The sequence below is a fragment of the Capra hircus genome, chromosome 10, assembly GCF_001704415.2.
Source record: "Capra hircus breed San Clemente chromosome 10, ASM170441v1, whole genome shotgun sequence".
Taxonomy (NCBI): Eukaryota; Metazoa; Chordata; class Mammalia; order Artiodactyla; family Bovidae; genus Capra; species Capra hircus.
The window spans coordinates 49,207,708-49,229,278 of record NC_030817.1 but is presented as its reverse complement, the minus strand read 5'-3'; the positions used below and the strand labels follow the sequence as shown (position 1 = coordinate 49,229,278).

Genomic DNA, 21,571 nt, shown 5'->3' with positions numbered 1-21,571 from the left:
TTAGGTCTAGTGTTGGGTTGTTTAGTTTGAATTTTTCTTGTTTCCTGAGGTAAGATTGTATTACTATAAACTTCTCTCTTGGAACTGTTTTTGCTGTGTCCCATAGATTTTGGATTGGGGTTTCATTTTCATTTAGCTCTAAAATGTTGTGATTTTGATTTCTTCAGTGATCCATGAGTTGCTTAGCACCCATATAGTTTAGTCTCCATGTGTTTTTTACAGTTTTCTTCTTGGAGTTGATCTTGGTTTTTGTTTTGTTTTTTTTTGGGCAGGGCTGGATCTTCATTGCTATGCATGGGCTTTCTCTAGTTGTGGCAAGTGGGAGCTACTCTCTAGTTTTGGTGCATGAACTTCTCATTGTGGCCACTTCTCTTGTTGCAAAGCATGGGCTCTAGGGTGCACGGGCTTCAGTAGTTGTGGCACACAGGCTCTAGTGCACAAAGGCTTCAATAGTTGTGCCTCACGGGCTCTAGAGCCCAGGCTTGGTAGTTGTGACACATGGGCTTAGTTGCCCCTAGCATGTGGAATCCTTCTGGACCTGGAGTTGAGCCTATGTTCTCTGCATAGGTAGGTGGATTCCAAACCACTGGACCACCAGGGATGTCCCTTATTGTTGATTTCTAATCTCATAGCATTGTGGTCAGAAAATATGCTTGATAATAATTTTAAGTTTCTTAAATTTACTGAGCTTCTTTTGTTGCTCAGCATATGATCTATCCTGGAGAATATTCCTTGTGCAGTTGAGAAGACCATATATTCTGCTTTCAAATGGAATGCTCTATAAATATCAGTTAAACCTGTCTGGACTAATGTGTCATTTAAGGCCCATGTTTCCATACTGGTTTTCTTCCTGGATGATCTGTCTGTTGATGTAAGTGGGGTGTTGACACATTATCAACTGGGGGAGTTTTGCAGAAACTAACTCCTGTGGCCAGCGATTTGTTATGTAAATAAATATTGAAACACTAGCATTTAAGTAAATATCAACAACTCTTTTTGCGCTTGATGTATTTATTTGAAATTCTGTACATGTCTCACTAAAGCATTCTAATATTTTGTTACAGCATGATAGGCAAGCACTTATAGTAGAGTAGGCCCCTCTGTGCAGGGAAATAGAACACCTGTTACACATATACCGTGTTTCACTGGGCTTTCTCCTGGAAGAGCAGACCCTACACTTTCTGGTGGCATTTGCTTAGTCCTGTGGGTATTATTTCTTCTAGAATGTGTTCTTTTATTTTACTTGATAGTCAACAAAGTAGATCTTTGTAGGGAGCTCTTTTAGAAATGCCCCAGGACCAGGTGCAAGACCACCACCACATTCACCAGAATTCCCAGTTACTGACTTCTAGCTACTGCTGACCGAAGTTGCTAGTAAGTCCTTTTACTCTGTGCATTAAGGCTATAATAACATCTAACTGTATTGTATAAGTCACAGTTACTCAAATAGAAGCCCACTTTCTTATACCATTTTCGAGTTTTCTGGAGAATATTGAAGTTTGCCAGACACTGATGAGATCAATCAACTCCTTTCTTGTATTTAATTACACTCTAGTATTCAAGTGGGCTTGGTCACCCCGTGTCCAGTCCTCCTGTCTTCCTCTCCTGTGGATGTTGTGGACGAGTCATGAACAGTTGTCACCATGCAGACTGTGTCGTGTCTCTCCAAATAAGCAAAATCACGTCTCCCTTCTGTAAGAATGCCATTTCTCCTCTGTGTAGATTTTTGGATTTCTCCTTTAATTGGCTTGGTAGACCCATGATTCTCTCCTATAGTCCCACAAGCTATGGTTCTGTTTTTCAACCATATTCTAGATGTGGACACACTATTGCCATAATTATATTGGTAAATTATAGGGCCATGGACTAAGATAAGGTTGTACGACCAATAAATAATTTTGTTTCTTGCCGTTTCTTTTTTCCTTCACTTGTGTAAATCTCAAGGTTTCAAATATATTCAGTTTCACTTTTGTTAACTGTCCTGACCAAAATTTCATATTTTTTAAGTTTCTGGGATTACAGGTTTTGAATTTGAGCTGTTCTCTCCACTTTTCATTGCCTCAGCAAGTGATAGCTCTTGTTTGGGTATATAAATTTTGGTAGAAAATAATCCAGAAGAGGTTTAACTCTTACATTAGGAGTTATCTGATCTTTCTTTAAATTAGCTTTCTTGAGGTATAATTACCATATAAAACTGTAAGATATTTAAAGTGTACATCATGGTGATTTGATAAATATTTACATTGTAAAAAGATTCCCCCATCTATAGTTAGTTAACACATCTATCACTTCACATATTTTTTATGAGAATTTTTAAGTTCTACTCTCTTCAGAAATTTCATTTATACAATAAAGTATTTTCAACTATAGTCACCATGTTTTATATTAGAGCCTCAGATCTTATTTGTCATAGAGCTGGAAGTTTGTACCATTTTACCAACTTTTCCTATTTCTTCCACCCACCAGTCTCTGCTAACTACTTTCCAACTTTCTGTTTCAATGAGTTTGACACTTTTTTTTTAAGATTCCACATGCGTTACCAGGCAGTATTTGTCTTTCTTTGATCAGCTCATTTCACTTAGCATAAAACCCTCAAGATCCATCTGTGTTGTCACAAATGGCAGGATTTCATTATTTTATGATTTTATGGCTGAATGATACTCCACTTTATGTAGCTCTACCATGTTGTATTTATTCATCTGTTGATGGACAGTTAGGTTGTTTCCATATTTTTGCTATTGTGAGTAATGCTACAATGAACACGGGAGTGCATATACCTTGTTAAGACCCTGTTTTCATTCCCTTTGGATATATACCTGGAGTGGGATTGCTAGAACATATGGTAGTTCTGTGTTTAATTTTTTGAGGAATCTCCGTGGCTATATCAATGGCTATACCATTGGCTTTGCTTTTCTACCCACAGTGACAAGGGTTCCCTTTCTCCACATACCCACCAACTCTTTATGCTCTCTCTTTTTTGATGATAGCCATTATTACAAATATCTCATTGTGGTTTTGATTTGTATTCCCTGATGTTTAGTGGTGTGTTGAGTACCTTTTCTTGTCCCTGTTGGCCATTGGTATATCTTCTTTGGAAAAAACATCTGTTCAGATCCTCTGCCCATTTTTTAATCGGATTTTTTCTGTTCTTTTCTTTTGAGTTTTATGTCATTTTTATATATTTTGGACATTAACTCCTATCAGATACAGAATTTGCAAATGTTTCCTGCCATCCCATAGTTTGCCTTTTCATTTTGTTATGATTTCCTTGTCTGTAGTCTTCCCTGGTAGCTCAGATGGTAAAGCATCTGCCTGCAGTGCAGGAGACCTGGGTTCAGTCCCTGGGTTGGGAAGATCCCCTGGAGAAGGCAATGGCAGCCCACTCTAGTATTCTTGCCTGGAGAATCCCATGGAGGAGCCTGGCGGGCTACAGTCCACGGGGTCACAGAGTGACACAACTGAGTGACTTTTACTTCATTTTCTTGTCTGTACAGAAGCTTTTTAGTTTGATGTAATCGTGTTTGTTTATTTTGCTTTTGGTGTCAAATCTAAAAATTCATTGCCAAGGCTGATTTAGAGGAACTTACTTTGTTCTCTTGTAGGAGTTTTATGGTTTCAGTTTCATTAAATTTTTAAAAAAGAGTCAGCCTTTTGCCTCCTTGATATTGTCTATTAGTTTTCTGTTTTCAATTCCATTTATTGCTGCTCTTTATTTACTCCCCTTTGCTTCCTTTCTATGGGTTTCTAAAGTGTGGTAGCTTAGACTATTGATTTGAGATGTTTCCTACAATGCGTGCCCCTATAAATCCATTTTACTATATATATACATTTGGTGCTATAAATTTCCCTCAAAGCTGTTTCAGTTGCACCTCACAAGTTTCAGTGTTGTTTTCATTTTCATTAACTTTGATGTTTTCATTTTCTTGAGCCTTTTTCTGACCAATGGATTACTTAAAACTGTGTTATGTAGTCCCCAAATGTCCAGAAATTTTTCTTTAAAAATAAGTTACTTATAGTTTGATTTCATTGTGATCAGAGAACATGCCCAATATGATTTTATTTCCTTTAAATTTGTTCTGTGGACATTTGAAAAGAATATGTTTTCTGCTACTTTGGGTGAAATGTTCTAGAAATATGTTTAAATGTCTAAAATTTCTATAAATGCCAATTAGATTCTATTGATTGATTGATCTGTTGAATTCTCCTATGTCCTTGCTGATTTTCTGTCTAGTTGTTCCATCAGTTGTTGAGAGAGGATTGTTGATGACTCTAACCATAATTGTGGGCTTGGGTTTCTCTTTTAAGGTTTTTTTTTTTTTAATTGAGGCAAAATTCATGTAACATAAAATTGACTGTTTTAAAGCAGCATTTAGTACATTCAGAATATTGTGCGACCACCATCTGTCTAGTTCCAAAACATTTTCATTACCCCAAAAGGATACCTTGCATTAAGCAGTTACCACTCTTTCCATGCTTTCCAAGACCCTGTGGCAACTACTAATTTGCTTCCTGTCTTTATGAATTTGACTATTCTGAATATGTGGGATCATGCAATATGTGACCTTTTGCAGTGCGATTTCTTTCCCTTAGAATAATATTTTGGAGTTTCATCTATTTTGTAACATGTGTCAATAATTAATCCCCCCCTGCTTTTTGTTTGGCTGAATAATAGTCCAGTGTATGGATATACAACATTTTGTCTATCCATTCAATAGAATATGTTTCTACCCGGTTTTTTTTTTTCACTATTGTGAATGTTATTGCTATGAACATTTATGTACAATTTTTGTTTGAGTTTCTTTTTCAGATCCCTTTGGGTGAATAACTAGTACTGGTATTGCTGGGCCACATGGTAATTCTGTGTATAGTTTTCTGAGGAACTTCCCAGCTGTTTTCCATAGAGGCTGGACCACTGTACTCTATTACTGCCTATGTAGGAGAGTTCCAATTCCTCCACATCCTTGCCAGCACTTATTATACTGTGTCATATTATAACATAAAAAGACCTGAAGCTAAAACATTTCTAGAAGCAAACATGAGAAGGTCATTATGAACTTGGAAATGGCAAAGATTAAAAATTTTTAGGATAAAGGCTTGAGCCATAAAAAGTTTATAAGTAGGCTTCCTCAAAATTAATAATTTCCTGACATTGTTAGGAAAATGAAAATGCAAGCCACATTTGGGAGAAAACATTCCGTATACATGTATCTTACAAATAACTTTTTATCCAGAATATGTAAAGAACACTCAATAAGTTGACAACAGAATATAAAAAACCCAAGTTTTTTTTTTTTTTTTTTTTTTAACAAGCTGGAAGTTTCAGTACTTTGTTTTGACCATGTTGCATGGCTTGTAGGGTCTTAATTTCCTGACCAGGGATTGAAGCTGCACCGTCAGCAGTGAAAGCATGGAATCCTAACCACTGAACCACCAGGGAACTCCCAAAAGTTTGAACACTTTATAAAATAAGATATATGAATATATATAACAATTAATTATACTTATTAGTATTATTTGTTATATTATCAGCTATATTAAAACATTGTTTTAGATACACTGTTTCATCAATGAGGAAGAAATAGATACTATGTAAAATATCAAAATTTATTTCATGTGAGTCCTTAATTATTAACTGCATTTAAGATTGTAAAATGTGCCCAGTTCTTTTAAAGAAACATCTTGATAAAATTCACTTATAGATACCTAATGTCAACCCCCAAAGCATTAAGAATAAAATGATGCGTGAAGGCTAACAGGCATATATGAACAAATGGGAAGCAGGTAGTCAGCGTTATTACTAGGTAAGTGGAACAGCACATGAATCTCAGATATCACAGAGAATAGGTATAAGCATCAAGGGACATATAATGAACATTTTATCTCCCGAAAGAGATGGGAATACCAGACCACCTGACCTGCCTCTTGAGAAATCTGTATGCAGGCCAGGAAGCAACAGTTAGAACTGGACATGGAACAACAGACTGGCTCCAAATAGGAAAAGGCTGTATATTGTCACCCTGCTTGTTTAACTTCTATGCAGAGTACATCATGAGAAACGCTGAACTGGAAGAAACACAAGCTGGAATCAAGATTGCCGGGAGAAATATCAATAACCTCAGATATGCAGATGACACCACCCTTATGGCAGAAAGTGAAGAGGAACTAAAAAGCCTCTTGATGAAAGTGAAAGAGGAGAGTGAAAAAGTTGACTTAAAGCTGAACATTCAGAAAACGAAGATCATGGCATCTGGTCCCATCACTTCATGGCAAATAGATGGGGAAACAGTGGAAAGAAACAGTGTCAGACTTTATTTTTGGGGGCTTCAAAATCACTGCAGATGGTGATTGCAGCCATGAAACTAAAAGACGCTTACTCCTTGGAAGGAAAGTTATGACCAACCTAGATAGCATATTCAAAAGCAGAGACATTACTTTGCCGACTAAGGTCTGTCTAGTCAAGGCTATGATTTTTCCAGTAGTCATGTATGGTTGTGAGAGTTGGACTGTGAAGAAGGCTGAGCACCAAAGAATTGATGCTTTTGAACTGTGGTGTTGGAGAAGACTCTTGAAAGTCCCTTGGACTGCAAGGAGATCCATTCTGAAGGAGATCAGTCCTGGGATTTCTTTGGAAGGAATGATGCTAAAGCTGAAACTCTAGTACTCTGGCCACCTCATGCGAAGAGTTGACTCATTGGAAAAGACTATTGGTTGAAGAGGATATTTGCAGACAATTTAGAGGAGGAAATGACATAAAAATCTATTAGGCAATTAAAGCGTTTTTTTCTGTTTGTTTTTGGCTGTTGTCCTTGTTGCTGCACGTGGGCTTTCCCCAGCTACAGTGTGCAGGCTTCTCCCTGCGGTGGCTTCTCTTGTTGTGGAGCACAAGCTTTAGGATGTGCATGCTTCTGTAGTCGTGCTGCACAGGCTTAGTTATCCTGTGGCGTGTGGAGTCTTCTCAGGCCAGGGATCGAACCTGTGTCCTCTGCATTTATTTTTTAATTTTTAAAATTTTATTTTATTTTTAAAATTTTCATTTATTTTTAAATTTTTAATTTTTAAAAATTTTAAATTTAAAATTTTATTTTTAAAATTTTTAAAATTTTTCATTCAAGTATAGTTGACTTACAATGTTTCAGGTGCACAGCAAGTTGATTCAGTTGTACATATACAAATATATTAATTTTTGAAATTATTTTCCATTATAGGTTATTATGAGATATTGACTCTCATTCTTTGTGCTATACAGTAAACTTTTGTTGCATATCTGTTTTTTAATTAGAAATATAGCATTCTATTGATATTAAGTCAAACAAGTGGAATCAAAATGTCATACATTTTTTCATTAGGCAAAAATTCATAAGTTTTCTAAAATATGTTATACATGTTATTTCTATATAGGTATACAAAACTTTTCTACTGTGCTTGATAAAGGCTAGAGAAAGAAAATTTTTAAAAAGATGAAGAAATTGGAAAACAAACAGTGTAATGGGAGCACTGAATATGACATAGAAAAAGTGAAACTAGATAAAAGTAAAAGAGCATCATACAGCCATTAAACATGGCTGCTCATTAGAAATATATCTGGAGCTCTGGAGAAAAAAGCAGTACCTGGGCTTTCTGTTTTTCAAAAACTCCCAAGATAATGCTGATACGCATCTGGAATTTTAAAAGTGATGACAAGTTTTTCTATTAAATTGTGCTTTTGGTGATATAGAGTTCTTATTATTTTTTTGTTGACCAGTCATGATACAATGGCAATGAGTAATAGTTACATAATCACAATAGTAAAAGATGTTTATCAGTTTTCACAGTCAATAGCCAGACAAAAATGAAAGATAATTACAATTTCAAGTCATAATGGGAACATGATTAACGTAACAATATAAAATAATTACATACAATCTGGGGGGTCAAGCAGAGTGATATGGTAAGTGGAAGTGCATCCATGCACATGTTTTCATCTGGCCAGCCAGTCTGTGTCTTTTGGTTGGTGCATTTGATTCTATTACCATTTTCTTAACTGTTTTGGGTTAATTTTCTGTAGGTCTTTCCTTCTGTTGTGTTTGCTGCCTAGAGAAGTTCCTTTAGCATTTGTTGTAAAGCTGGTTTGGTGGTGCTGAATTCTCTTCACTTTTGCTTGTCTGGAAAGTTTTTTATTTCTCCATCAAATCTGAATGGGTATTCTTGGTTGCAGGTTCTTCTCTATCCTCACTTTAAATATGTCATGCCCTTCCCTTCTAACTTGTAGAGTTTCGTTGAGAAATCAGCTGATAGCTTGATGGGAGTTCCTTTGTATGTTATTTGTTGCTTTTCCCTTGTTGCTTTTAATATTTTATCTTTGTCTTTAATTACTATGTGTCTTGCTGTGTTCCTCCTTGGGTTTATCCTGCCTAGGACTCTGTGCTTCCTGGACTTGTTTGACTATTTCCTTTCCCATGTTAGGCAAGTTTTCAGCTCTTAATCTCTTCAAATATTTTCTCAGGTCCTTTCTCTCTCTTCTCCTTCTGGGACTCCTTTAATGTGAATGTTGGTGCATTTAATGCTGTCCCAGAGGTCTCTTAGGCTGTCTTCATTTCTTCTCATTCTTTTTTCTATGTTCTGTTCTGTGGCAGTGATTTCCACCATTTTGTCCTCCAGGTCATTTATCTGTTCTTCTGCCTCAGTTACTCTACTGATTCCTTTTAGTGTATTATTCATCTCTGTTCTTTCATTCTTGTAGGTCTTTAGTAAACATTTCTTGCATCTTCTCAATTGTTTTCCTGAGATCCTGTATCATCTTCAATATCATTATTCTGAATTGCTTTTCTGGAAGGTTGCCTATCTCCACTTCATTTAGTTGTTTTTCTTGGGTTTTATCTTGTCCCTTCATCCAGGACATAACTTTATGCTTTTTTTTTTATCATGATTAACTTTCTATAATATAGCTTTTGTTCTAGCCAGCTATGGATCTTCTTGTTGTTTCTGTCTGCCCTCTGATGGAGTAAGCTAAGAGGCTTGTGTAAGCTTCTTGATGGGAGGGACTGGCGATGGGAAAAACTGGGTCTTACTCTGGTGGGCAGGGCCTTGCTCAGTAAAGCTTTAATGCAATTATCTGCTGATGAGTAGGGTTGCACTCCCTCCCTGGTAGTTGTTTGGCCTGACCCAGCCCTGGGTTAATGGTGACCTCCAAGAGGGCTTACGCCAAGTGGGACCTTCCTGGACTGCTGCTGCCAGTGCCCCCATCTGGTGGAGCCCCTGCTGACCCACTCCTCCACAGGAGGCCCTCCAGCACTAGCAGGTAGTTTGGTTTGCGTCCCCTGTGGGTTCGCTGCTCCTTGCCTCTGGGTCCTGGTGCACACTCCACGACTGGAGTCTGTTTCCTACAGTCCATGGAAGGCTTAGTCAAGTCCCACTGGCCTTCAAGGGCAGAGTCCCTGTGGATGTCCAGTCCCTTTGTCAGATCCCCAGGCTGAGAAGCCTGACGTGGGGTCCAAACCTTCACAACAGTGTGAGAAACTTCTTTGGTATTATTGTTCTCCAGTTAGTGGGTTTCCTACCCAGCAGGTATGGGGTTTGATTTTATCATGAATGCACCCCTCCTGCCATCTCGCTGCAGCTTCTCCTTTGTCTTTGGACATGGGGTATCTTTTTCTGGTGGGTCCCAGCATCCTCCTGTTGATGGCTGTTCAACAGCTAGTTGTGATTTTGGTGCTCCTGCAGAAGGAGACAAGCGCATGTCCTTCTACTCCACCATCTTGAACTGGAAGCCAGCAGGTGGATTCTTAACCACTGGAGCACCAGAGAAATCCACAGGCAATTATTAAGTGAGAAATACTGGGGAAACTGTGTAGGCAGCCAACTCAATAACTGAGAAAAACATTATAAATCAAGTAGGAGGTAAGAATATGGAAGGAAATAATAAAGATACAAGTAGAAGTAAACTGAAAATCAGGAGAACACATTAGCATTTTAAAATCTAGTAGCTTAATATTTGAAGGGATAAAGGGTCTGTGAAGAGAAAAGATTAGAAAAATAATGAAAGATTACTCAGTTGTGTCCTAAAAAAATGAAATTTTCAATGGTGCAATTTTCTGAGTTAAAAATGCAGTGATTTCAAAAAATGTAGGGGGAAAAAAAGACAAGATTATTAAAGCCATTTTCCTCCATCAGAAGATTTGTGTGCCCTGTGTCATATCCTGTCAGCAACCCCTCTGATTTGTGACCACTGTGGGGAACAGCTGTGAGGGCTTAGACTGACGCCTTGCTGAGAGCTTCCTGACATGTCAGGGTGGGGACAGGGAGTAACATTGGGGCATCCCTCAGCCAGCAGTGGACAGGAATCGATAGATGATGCTTCTCCACCTGTAGCAGGCTTTTGGGAAGGTCCTGAAAGGTACCCCATGCCTTCCTCACAGTGTCCTGGCAGGGTGAAGCCGTGGTTGTCCACGGTGGTGACCAGCTCGCAGCGTCCTGGCAGGGTGAAGCCGTGGTTGTCCACGGTGGTGACCAGCTCGCAGGGTCCTGGCAGGGTGAAGCCGTGGTTGTCCACGGTGGTGACCAGCTCGCAGCGTCCTGGCAGGGTGAAGCCGTGGTTGTCCACGGTGGTGACCAGCTCGCAGGGTCCTGGCAGGGTGAAGCCGTGGTTGTCCACGGTGGTGACCAGCTCGCAGCGTCCTGGCAGGGTGAAACCGTGGTTGTCCACGGTGGTGACCAGTTCAGATGCCCCCTTGTGTTGGCTCCTCTTCCTTCACTCCTGCTTGTCTCTCACCTCTGCTTCCTGAGATTCCCTCCATGGTAAAATATCTGTATACAAGTCCTTGTTCAAGGCTGTTTTTCAGTGGAGAACCCAGACTAAGACTTTCCAAAGAGTTTCTAGACTCAGAGTAGTTCTATAGCAAATTAATCCAAACTTTCGGTGAACAGCTATTCCTCAAACCACATATTGGGTTTTAGAACATTGAAAATTATTCAGTTCATATTATATGACTATATAATCCAGATCCAGACACATCAAAGACTATATGAACACTTTCCTAGTTCAAAAAATATAATGAATGGTGTTTTGTGTTGCCAAAATCTTTCCTGTTCTTTAGCCAGATATCTTCACCATTGGATTAAACTAAAATTGGTATGGGAGATGGATGCCAGGAAATGTCAAGAATTCATTTGGCTCAGTATGTACTGAATTTCTGTGTGCAAAGTATTATTATAAGCTCTGGAGGAATTCAAAGCTAACTGACACAGCATGTCTGCCTTTAATGAGTCTCTGACTTCTATGCAATAGATGGCAAATAAACACAAACTTTTTATTACAAAAAACACTATGTGTCCAGCATCCCAAAGGAAAATAAGATATGTTTTCTATGAATTTTAGTGAGATGAGGTGTATATTTATGGAATAAAATTAAATGATGAAAAATTAAATGGTATAAGACCCCCAAAAGAGGTAAGAGTGATTAGAGAGAACTAAAAAAAAGATAAGATTTGAAAAGAGGATTGTGTGTGTGTGTGTATGTTAGACACTCAGTCGTGTCTGACTTTGTGACCCCATGGACTATAGCCCGCCAGGCTCCTCTGTCCATGGAGTTCTCCAGGCAAGAATACTGGAGAGGGTTGTCATTCCCTTCTCCAGGGGATCTTTCTGGCCCAGGGATTGAACCTGGGTCTCCTGCATTGCAGGCTGATTCTTTACCATCTAAGCTACCAGGGAATAGAGACGACTATGAAAAAGATAGAATTTGGAAAGATAGGGATAAATGAAGAAAAAGAGGTTGAATGATCAATATAATTAACAAAGTTGCTGTAACTGGTACTTGCAGATTGGCTCCTTAAAATCCATTCTTTGGAGAAGGAAATGGCAACCCACTGCAGTATTAATCCCATGGACAGAGGAGCTTGGCAGGCTACATAAAGTCCATGGGGTTGAAAGAGCAGGACACAACCTAGCAACTACACAACCAACAACAACACTGTAATAGAGTATTTCATAAAGGAATCAGGATCTGGTGGGCCTCTGAGATATTGTTTTCTGAATTCTATTTTTGTTCTCCTGGATGTGTTACTGATGTGATACCAGTAATACAGGGATGCACAAGTTATTTGGGAAAATTCTTTGGCAGCTTGTCAGGTCCCTAGCTATTTTGCATAGCTGTTTGCATAATAATAAATATATTTTCTGTCTCAAAAAAACCCATTCCTACCCTTACCATATCCTACCCTGTTGTAAATTCATTTGTCTTGCTTTATTGCAAAGAGAAATGTAGTTAAAACTACATTTATCTCTTACCTAGAATTCTTCATATGAACTAGGTTACCTCCAGTAGCCATCACCCCCACTTCAAGGTATGAAGATGGAAGTAAGCACATGAGATAGTCGGTCACCATAGACAGTGTTACCATGAGACTTGAGCTGTAGGATGACAGCTTGGTTCCCTGGCCTTCCTGGAAGTTCTGTATGCCTCTGATGGCCTGTAGTAAATCCCTTATAGTTTGTTGTATCTGTACCCTTGGCCACATGGATGTTAAGGCAATATTTTGAAGATACTGGCCTACCTGGAACTTGTATTAGAATTGAGCAAAGTTGGTTAGATTAGCAAATGATTTAAAATTTACAACAGTCCTAATTCAGTAGATCAATGATAAAGCAAATATGGGTGATCCCTGTAAAATTCTTTGGTTTTGAAATCTTTCATAATAATGTTGGGGAAATATAAACCTTGTAGGAAAGGACTTTTAACTGCTTCAAGTAAATTTGAATTTCTCTAAACTTCTGATTCTCATTGGTAGATTATTGTTCTGAAAAATATTCATCAATGATTTGAATACAAGGTTCTAGAATGATTCATAGTTGGTACAGATTATATAGTTGACAGATTTAATAAACTCACATATACAAATTTTTATACAGTTCTTTTCAAAGTTAATGTGTTAATTCTGAATACAGAAACAAGATGGTAAATATATATTAGTTAAAATTTAAATAATGAGCAATCCAAAGGTAACATCTACTTTATTAGTTTTTAAAGGATGGGCAAAGTGTTACCTTGAAAAGGCTTAAGGTTTCAGTTTTATTTCTTATTGTAACATTAAGCTTAATCAAACTCTGTCTGACCCTATCTTTATAAATCTACTGTAAAGAAACAATTACTGAATTAACTTTTACAGGTTAATTATTAAATTAACTTTTAGATGTATTGTTATTTAGGAAGAAGCAGAAGAGAAATTGAGAAGGCAAAAGGAGTTGAAGCAAGATTTTATGGACCAAATGGCCTTGAAGGAATTAGTACTTCAGGCTGCAAAAGAGGAAGAGGAGACATTTAGAAAAGCTATGCTGGCGAAATTTGCTGAGGATGATCGAATAGAATTAATGAATGCTCAGAAGCAAAGAATGAAGCAACTAGAACACAAGAGGGCTGTGGAGAAACTTATAGAAGAACGCCGCAACCAGTTCCTTGCAGACAAAGTAAGGAAAACTTTAAAAAATTTTATTGAATAGCAACTGGCTAATTTATTTATCCACTAAATAACTGAAAACTGTTTATGCACCAGATGTTGGATATCCATTCACTAATCATATGATATATACATTTTCTGACTACTCATTAATTAATGAATCTAGAGCACATTTATTGATGCTTTCTATGTGTTAGACATTGGTTTGTGTTGAGAACATAAATATGACTAACTCCATGTCATCTATGAGCTTTTAGTGTTGGTTAAGAAAAATACTTTAAAAACAATGATTATAACGATATGTCAAATGCATTGATGATAATTATACAGAATGGACATGTTGTATGGCAGAGAGGAAGCTGATCATGGATGTCTTGGCTGCTGTTTTAAAGGTGGATTTTATTCAGGGGGGAGCCACTGAAGAATTGAGCTGCATGATAAGATCTGCACTTGGAAAGATGATTCAGGTAGCAGTGCTGAGGACAGACATGAGTGGAGTACGACTGGAGACAGGAAGATCAGTTGCTTTTGTTTAGTTGTTGAGTCATGTGCGACTCTTTACGACCCCATAGACTGCAGCATGCCAGGCTACCCTGTCTTTCACTGTCTCCTGGAGCTGGCTCAGACTCACGTCCATTGAGTCAATGATGCCATCCAATATCTCATCCTCTGTCGCCCTTTTCTCCTGCCCTCAGTCTTTCCCAGCATCAGGGTCTTTTCCAGTGAGTTGATTCTTCACATCAGGTGGCTAAAGTTTGGAGCTTCAGCTTCAGCACCAGTCTTTTCAGTGAATATTCAGGGTTGATTTTCCTTTAGGATTGACTGGTTTGATCTCCTTGTTGTCTTAGAGATTCTTAAGAGTCTTCTCCAGCAGCACAGTTTGAAAGCATCAATTCTTTGGTGCTCAGCCTTCTTTATAGTCCAATCTTCACATCTGTACATGACTACTGGAAAAATCCATAGCTTTGAATATGCAGATCATTATTAGCAAAGCGGTGAACTGCTTTTTAATATGCTGTCCAGGTTTGTCATAGCTTTTTTTCCAAGGAGCAAGCATCTTTTAATTTCATGGCTGCAGTCACTACAGTGATTTTGGAGCCTAAAAAAATAGTCTGTCACTGTTTTCATTGTTTTCCCATCTAATTGCCATGAAGTGACGGGACCAGATACTGTGATCTTTGTTTTTTGAATGTTGAGTTTTAAGCCAGCTCTTCACTCTCCTCTTTCACTTTCATCAAGAGGCTCTTTAGTTCCTCTTCACTTTCTGCCATTAAGGTGGTGTCACCTGCATATCTGACGTTATGGATATTTCTCCTGGGAATCTTGATTCCAGCTTGTGCTTCATCCAGCCCAGCATTTAGCATGATGTACTCTGTACGGAAGTTAAATAAGCAGGGTGACAATATACAGCTTGATGTACTCCTTTCCCAATTTTGAACCAGTTCATTGTTTCATATCCAGTTTTAACTGTTGCTTCTTGACCTGCATACAGATTACTCAGGAGGCAGGTCAGCTGGTCTGGTATTCCCATCTCTTGAAGAATTTTCCAGTTTGTTACAATACACACAGTCAAAGGCTTTACGTAGTCAATGAAGTGGAAGTAGATATTTTCTGGAACTCTCTTGCTTTTCTATGATCCAGTGTATTTTGGCAATTTGATTTCTGGTTCCTCTGCCTTTTCTAAACCCACCTTGTACATCTGGAAGTTCTCGGTTCACATACTGTTGAAGCCTGGCTTGAAGGATTTTGAGCATTACCTTGCTATCATGTGAAGTGAGTGCAGTTGTGCAGTAGTTTGAACATTCTTTGAGTATCAGGATTGGAATGAAAACTGACCTTTTCCAGTCCTGTGGCCACTGCTGAATTTTCCAAATTTGTTGGCATATGACTGCACTACTTTCACAGCATCATCTTCCAGGATTTGAAATAGCTCAACTGGAATTCCATCACCTCCACTAGCTTTGTTTGTAGTATTTATTCCTAAGGCCCACTTGACTTTGCATTCCAGGATGTCTGGCTCTAGGTCAGTGATCAGACCATCATGGTTATCTGGGTCATGAAGATCTTTTTTGTACAGTTCTTCTGTGTATTCTTGCCACCTCTTCTTAATATCTTCTGCTTCTGTTAGGTCCATACCATTTCTGTCCTTTATTGTGCCCATCTTTGCATGAAATGTTCCCTTGGTATCTCTGATTTTCTTGAAGAGATCTCTCTACTCTTTCCCATTCTGTTGTTTTCCTCTATTTCTTTGCATTGTTCACTTAAGACTTTATCATCTCTCCCTGCTAGTCTTTGAAACTCTGCCTTCAGATGGGTGTATCTTTCCTTTTCTCCTTTGCCTTTCACTTTTCTCAGCTATTGTAAGGCCTCCTCAGGTAACCGTTTTGCCTTGTTGCATTTCCTTTCCTTGTGGATGGTTTTGGTCTCCTGCCTCCTGTAGTGTTACAAACCTCCGTTCATAGTTCTTCAGGAAGTTATTACAATTATCCCAGAGAGGGGTGATGAAAACCCTTGTGAATAGAGAAGGAATCCATCAGTGAAGTGGTAGGAAATTAAAATTGATGGGTCTCGGTGACCAATTAGATCTGAAGAGTTGAGAGAAGGATTCAGTTCAGTTCAGTTGCTCAGTCGTGTCTGACTCTTTGCGACCCCATGAATTGCAACACGCCAGGCCTCCCTGTCCATCACCAACTCCCGGAGTTCACTCAAACTCACGTCCATCGAGTCAGTGATGCCATCCAGCCATCTCATCCTCTGTCGTCCCCTTCTCCTCCTGCCCCCAATCCCTCCCAGCATGTCTTTTTCAATGGGTCAACTCTTCACATGAGGTAGCCAAAGTACTGGAGTTTCAGCTTTAGCATCATTCCTTCCAGAGAACACCCAGGACTGATCTCCTTCAGAATGGACTGGTTGGATCTCCTGGCAGTCTAAGGGACTCTCAAGAGTCTTCTCCAACACCACAGTTCAAAAGCATCAATTCTTCGGTGCTCAGCTTTCTTCACAGTCCAACTCTCACATCCATACATGACCACTGGAAAAACCATAGCCAGACATAGCCATAGACAGACCTTAGTTGGCAAAGTAATGTCTCTGCTTTTTAATATACTATCTAAGTTGGTCATAACTTTCCTTCCAAGGAGTAAGCGTCTTTTAATTTCGTGGCTGCAGTCACCATCTGCAGTGATTTTGGAGCCCCAAAAAATAAAGTCTGACACTGTTTCCACTGTTTCCCCATCTATTTCCCATGAAGTGATGGGACCGGATGCCATGATCTTCGTTTTCTGAATGTTGAGCTTTAAGCCAACTTTTTCACTCTCTTCTTTCACTTTCATCAAGAGGCTTTTTAGTTCCTCTTCACTTTCTACCGTAACGATGGTGTTATTTGCATATCTGAGGTTATTGATATTTCTCCTGGCAATCTTGATTCCAGCTTGTGCTTCTTCCAGCCCAGCCTTTCTCATCTACTACTAATAAGTAATGCTGTTACACACTTCCATATTCAGTGAGTGAGTGGTGATGTATGTACGAAGATGTATGAAGAAAAGCAGATTTTGAAGGGGTAGATATATAATTCCATTTTGTCCACATAGATTTTGAGGCCCAGGGGAAAATTTCTTACTTGGAAATGTGTATTTAAGAGTTGGTGAGGAAGCTAGGTTTGTGACTTGGACACATTGAAATGTCTATGTTTCATCCATAGAACTGAAATACTCCTTTAAGAAGCAAGTAAGATAATGTATAAGTGTTTGGAAAGATAAAGAGCTCTAAATATGAAAAGTGCTGATAAAGCATGTGGTAAATATTTTTAAGTAGTAATAGAAGTGGAGTAACAATAACTAACATTTATTGTTTTCTTATGTCATTCACTATTCTATATTCATTACAAGCAAATCAATAACTTTTAACTTTCAACCCTGTGAGTTAGGTACTGTTACTACCCCCATTTTAAAGAACTGTAACTGAATCTTGAGAGATGATATATGTTACCCAAGGTGTCATAGCAAGTTAAGTGGCAGAGCTGGGATTAATATATTAATATCGTAATGATTTTCCTGAATGGTGGACAAAAAGAAATCCCCAAATACTCTTATAATCAGCAGATACTCATTTGCTAGGCATTCTGCTGAGGAAACCAAAATAAATAAATCTCATTCTGGTAGCTTTTAATCTAGCAGAAGAAAATAAGGTCTAGACACCTCAAAGACTTGATTGTATATACTACTATACTAAGAATATGTTTCTTAAATATAAACATTTGTAGAAGGTGACAGTGTGATATACTAATAGTGCCATACATTTATGGCAGAACTATGAGACTCCCTGGTGGCTCAGATGGCAAAGCATCTGCCTGTAGCACGGGAGACCCAGGTTTAATTCCTGGGTCGGGAAGATCCCCTGAGAAGGAAATGGCAAACCACTCGAGTACTCATGCCTGGAAAATTCCATGGATGGAGAAGCCTGGTGGGCTACAATCCATAGGGTCACAGAGTCAGACACGACTGAGCAACTTCACTTCATTTATGTGGATTTATCTAGAAATACATAAAAAATGAATAAAAGAAGACAGGAAGGCTATTCTTAGTTGGCAGCTTATAGAATTACCACATGGAGAAACCTGAATGATAGGCTGAGGAGTCTGGCCATGATACAGTAGAAACTGGTTATTGTAATGTGCTCTTTAACAAGAGGAAGAGTACATGTACACAATGGAGTATTACTCAGCTATTAAAACAAATGCATTTGAATCCATTCTAGTGAGGTGGACGAAACTGGAGCCTATTACACAGAGTGAAGTAAGCCAGAAAGAAAAACACCAATATAGTATATTAACGCATATATATGGAATTTAGGAAGATGGTAACGACAACCCTATATCCAAGACAGCAAAAGAGACATAGATATAAAGAACAGACTTTTGGACTCTGTGGGAGAGGGAGAGGGTGGGATGACTTGAGAAACTAGCACTGAAACATGTATATTACCATATGTGAATCAGATGACCAGTGCAAGTTCAATGCATGAAACAGGGCACTCAAAGCTGATGCATTTGGGACAACTCAAAGGGATGGGACAGGGAGGGCAGTGGGAGGCGGGGCTCGGGATGGGGGACACATGTACACCTGTGGCTGAGTCATGTCAACATATGGCAAAAACCACCACAATATTGTAATTAGCCTGCAATTAAAATAATTAATTAAAAAACAGGTGAAAGTAGTACCTTAAGAGTTGAAGTGACGATGACCTGGAGTAGGTTGGCAGAGCAGTGGAAGGAGAAAGGGAAGAGTTTAAATATTTTGAAGGACGAATAGATGAGACTTGTGTGATTTTTTTTTTTTTTCTTGGACCATATAGGGTAGAGTCACAAAGAGTCGGACATGACTGAGCGACTTCACTTTCACTTTCTTATAGGGTAGAGTGGAGGAAGGTATCAAAATAACTCTCAAGGTTTCAAATATGAGAAACTCAAGGAATACAAGTGCTGTTATGTTTTGAATTGGAGCAAAAAGATGGACTGACTTCAGTTTTAGTCATATTTAGTTAGAAATGCAAGTTGAAATTCCTGAAGGCAACTGAACAGAAGAAAACTTAGGTCAGCTTTTCTTAGAAAAGCATTCCTGGCATTAATAACCCACAGTTTCAAACTAAGATTATTCTTCCAAATAATATATTATGAGAAGCCATCAGAGGGCCAGTGACTGAGGCTTGGAGAACATAGGAGGTACAAGTGGCAGAAAAACATTGACAGGACCAAGGAATGGCCAGGAGAACAGCTGGATGCCACAGAAAGCTGAGATCAGCCCTGTGTGTTTCGTCTGCTACATGAAGTGTTGGGAGACTTGAGGTGCAATTTTTGGCTCTCCTGTATGCTTGATCAGGTCTTAGTTCTGTTGTCGTATTTCCAGATGCTTAAAAGGACATAGTTGGAAATCTTGTGGTGCCTTAGAATTAAGCTCTCCAAAAGAAAGTAGCAGACAGACAAATGTTTTCCAATTTCTGTAGCCTGAATCTTGGTTACAGGCAGGTGGGTGACTAAGTGAATATGCTGTTACCTTGGAATCATTCTGGATTCTTCCCATTTCTTACCTAATAATTTTTAGCCATCAAATCCTATTGATTCCAGTTCTACCATAACTCTTATTAAATCCATTTCTCTTCATAATTTAGACATTTATTATCATTCTGTGAACTACTGAAATTGTCTTCTAACCGGTCTCCTTGTGATTCTAGTCCATCTGCTACCAGTTAGCATGAAGTAAAAACTCATTATGTCCTCCTCCTGCTTAACCAAGTGGATTCCTAATGGATAAAAATCTCAATTCTGTATCTTTGATTGTAACCTTTAAGGGAGATTTAAAAAAGCCCCTAGCATTTTTCCTGGCAAGCAGAAAATACTTAGTAAATGTTTGTTGAATCAGTAAGGGTGATTATCAATGTCAGAGCAAAGTGATCAAGGAGACAGAAAATTTAAAAGCTTCTGAAATTGAACAGAAAGCTTTGAATACTCCTTGCCTAGAAAGAGGCAGAACCAGTGACTGTCCTATCTCGTGGCTTAGAGAGCTAATCAGAAAACTGCTTGGGAAGTTACCAAGACAGCTATAAAGGGAAGAAATATGAAAATATTACCTAAGCCATAGATTCTTTTCTAAGAAATTTATATCTTAATTTTGAAAAAAATGTGTATTTTCCCAAAATGAAGCTGTGGGGTTAGTTTTATTGATATCAGTGAGACTGGGTCACATTTCTGCCTTGGCCTAAGGAAAAGGATGGAGTTTCATGTTCATAGAATCATGAATCTGTTTCATTATACAATCCTGTAAGGCAATGCTCTTTTTTTTTTTAAGATTTCATAGATACTCCTAAATAGCTATCTACTTCTAAAATAAATCCAGTTAGACAAAATCTGAAACTACCCAGGAGATACTTTCTACCACCAGAGCTATTCAGAAGTTGCCCTCATAGACAAACTGGTTTCATATCTTTCTAAAAAATTTACCCTAATTTACTATAAAAAGTTTTTTTTAATGGTAAATAGTTAATGTGGTCTACCTAAGAAGGAAAACCCAAATTAGAGACCATGCGCACAACCGGACAAAAATCTAGCAGTTGAGCTTTCCTCACAACATTAGATAACTTTCTTACACCCCCGTTAGAAGGAATAGATCAGTTAGGATGGTGTTTGTCTACAAGTAGAGTCTCCAGTTGGAGAAGGCAATGGCACCCCACTCCAGTACTCTTGCCTGGAAAATCCTATGGACAGAGGAGCCTGGTAAGCTGCAGTCCATGGGGTCGCTAAGAGTGGGACACGACTGAGCGACTTCACTTTCACTTTGCACTTTCATGCACTGGAGAAGGAAATGGCAACCCACTCCAGTGTTCTTGCCTGGAGAATCCCAGGGACGGGGGAGCCTGGTAGGCTGCCGTCTATGGGGGCGCACAGAGTTGGACACGACCGAAGTGACTTAGCAGCAGCAGCAGAGTCTCAAGTTAACAGTGGCTTAAGAGATCGTTTACTGTTCTCTCACATGGAAGTCTAGAAACTGAGGCTTTAGTCATAGTCTTCAGGAACCCAGGCTCTTCCTGGGTTTTGTTATGGCCCCTGTAGGGTATAGCCCTCATCTTCATGGTTTAAATTGGCTCTTAACCTTCATAGCCATGTTTCAAGCAGCAGATGGAAGAAGTGCAGAAGGGACAAAAGATGTAAGACTGATTCCTGAAAACTGCCATAGGACACTTTTGCTTATTCCCTTGGCAAAAACCTAGTCCTGTTGTGACCACATCTGACCCTTTAGCCTTAGAAATACAGTCTAAAAAAAATTCAGATATAGTGATTCTATAGTAGATTCTGTTACCCTGTTTCATCTTAGAGATAAAATATTTAAGAGGAATTCTACCCTTTGATTCAGTAGTAACATGGGTGAAAGTATCTTCTCAATTAGCTGTCAGTGATACTTCTAATTCTGTAGTACATCTGACATGATAGTAGACAGAGAAGCAATTCCAAGTTTAACTGGCATTGGATATGGTTGTGTCCTAGCATTCTTATTTTCATCCAATAATGAAATATTAGGTGATGTAGAAGCAGCTTACCTCTCATTGTAGCAGAAAAGACAGACATCCTGCTTTCTGATTTATATGACTT

At 38.7% G+C, this 21,571-nt stretch overlaps 1 protein-coding gene across 1 annotated transcript in view; it reads left to right on the top strand.

Annotated features, from left to right (window-relative positions):
* The window catches only part of MNS1 (meiosis specific nuclear structural 1), a 91,339-nt gene that overhangs the window by 65,737 nt on the left and 4,031 nt on the right, over positions 1–21,571 (top strand). The window contains exon 8 of the mRNA XM_005685728.3: positions 13,184–13,441. Within this exon, the coding sequence (XP_005685785.1) occupies positions 13,184–13,441 (258 nt within the window). The remainder of the gene's footprint in view (positions 1–13,183; positions 13,442–21,571) is intronic.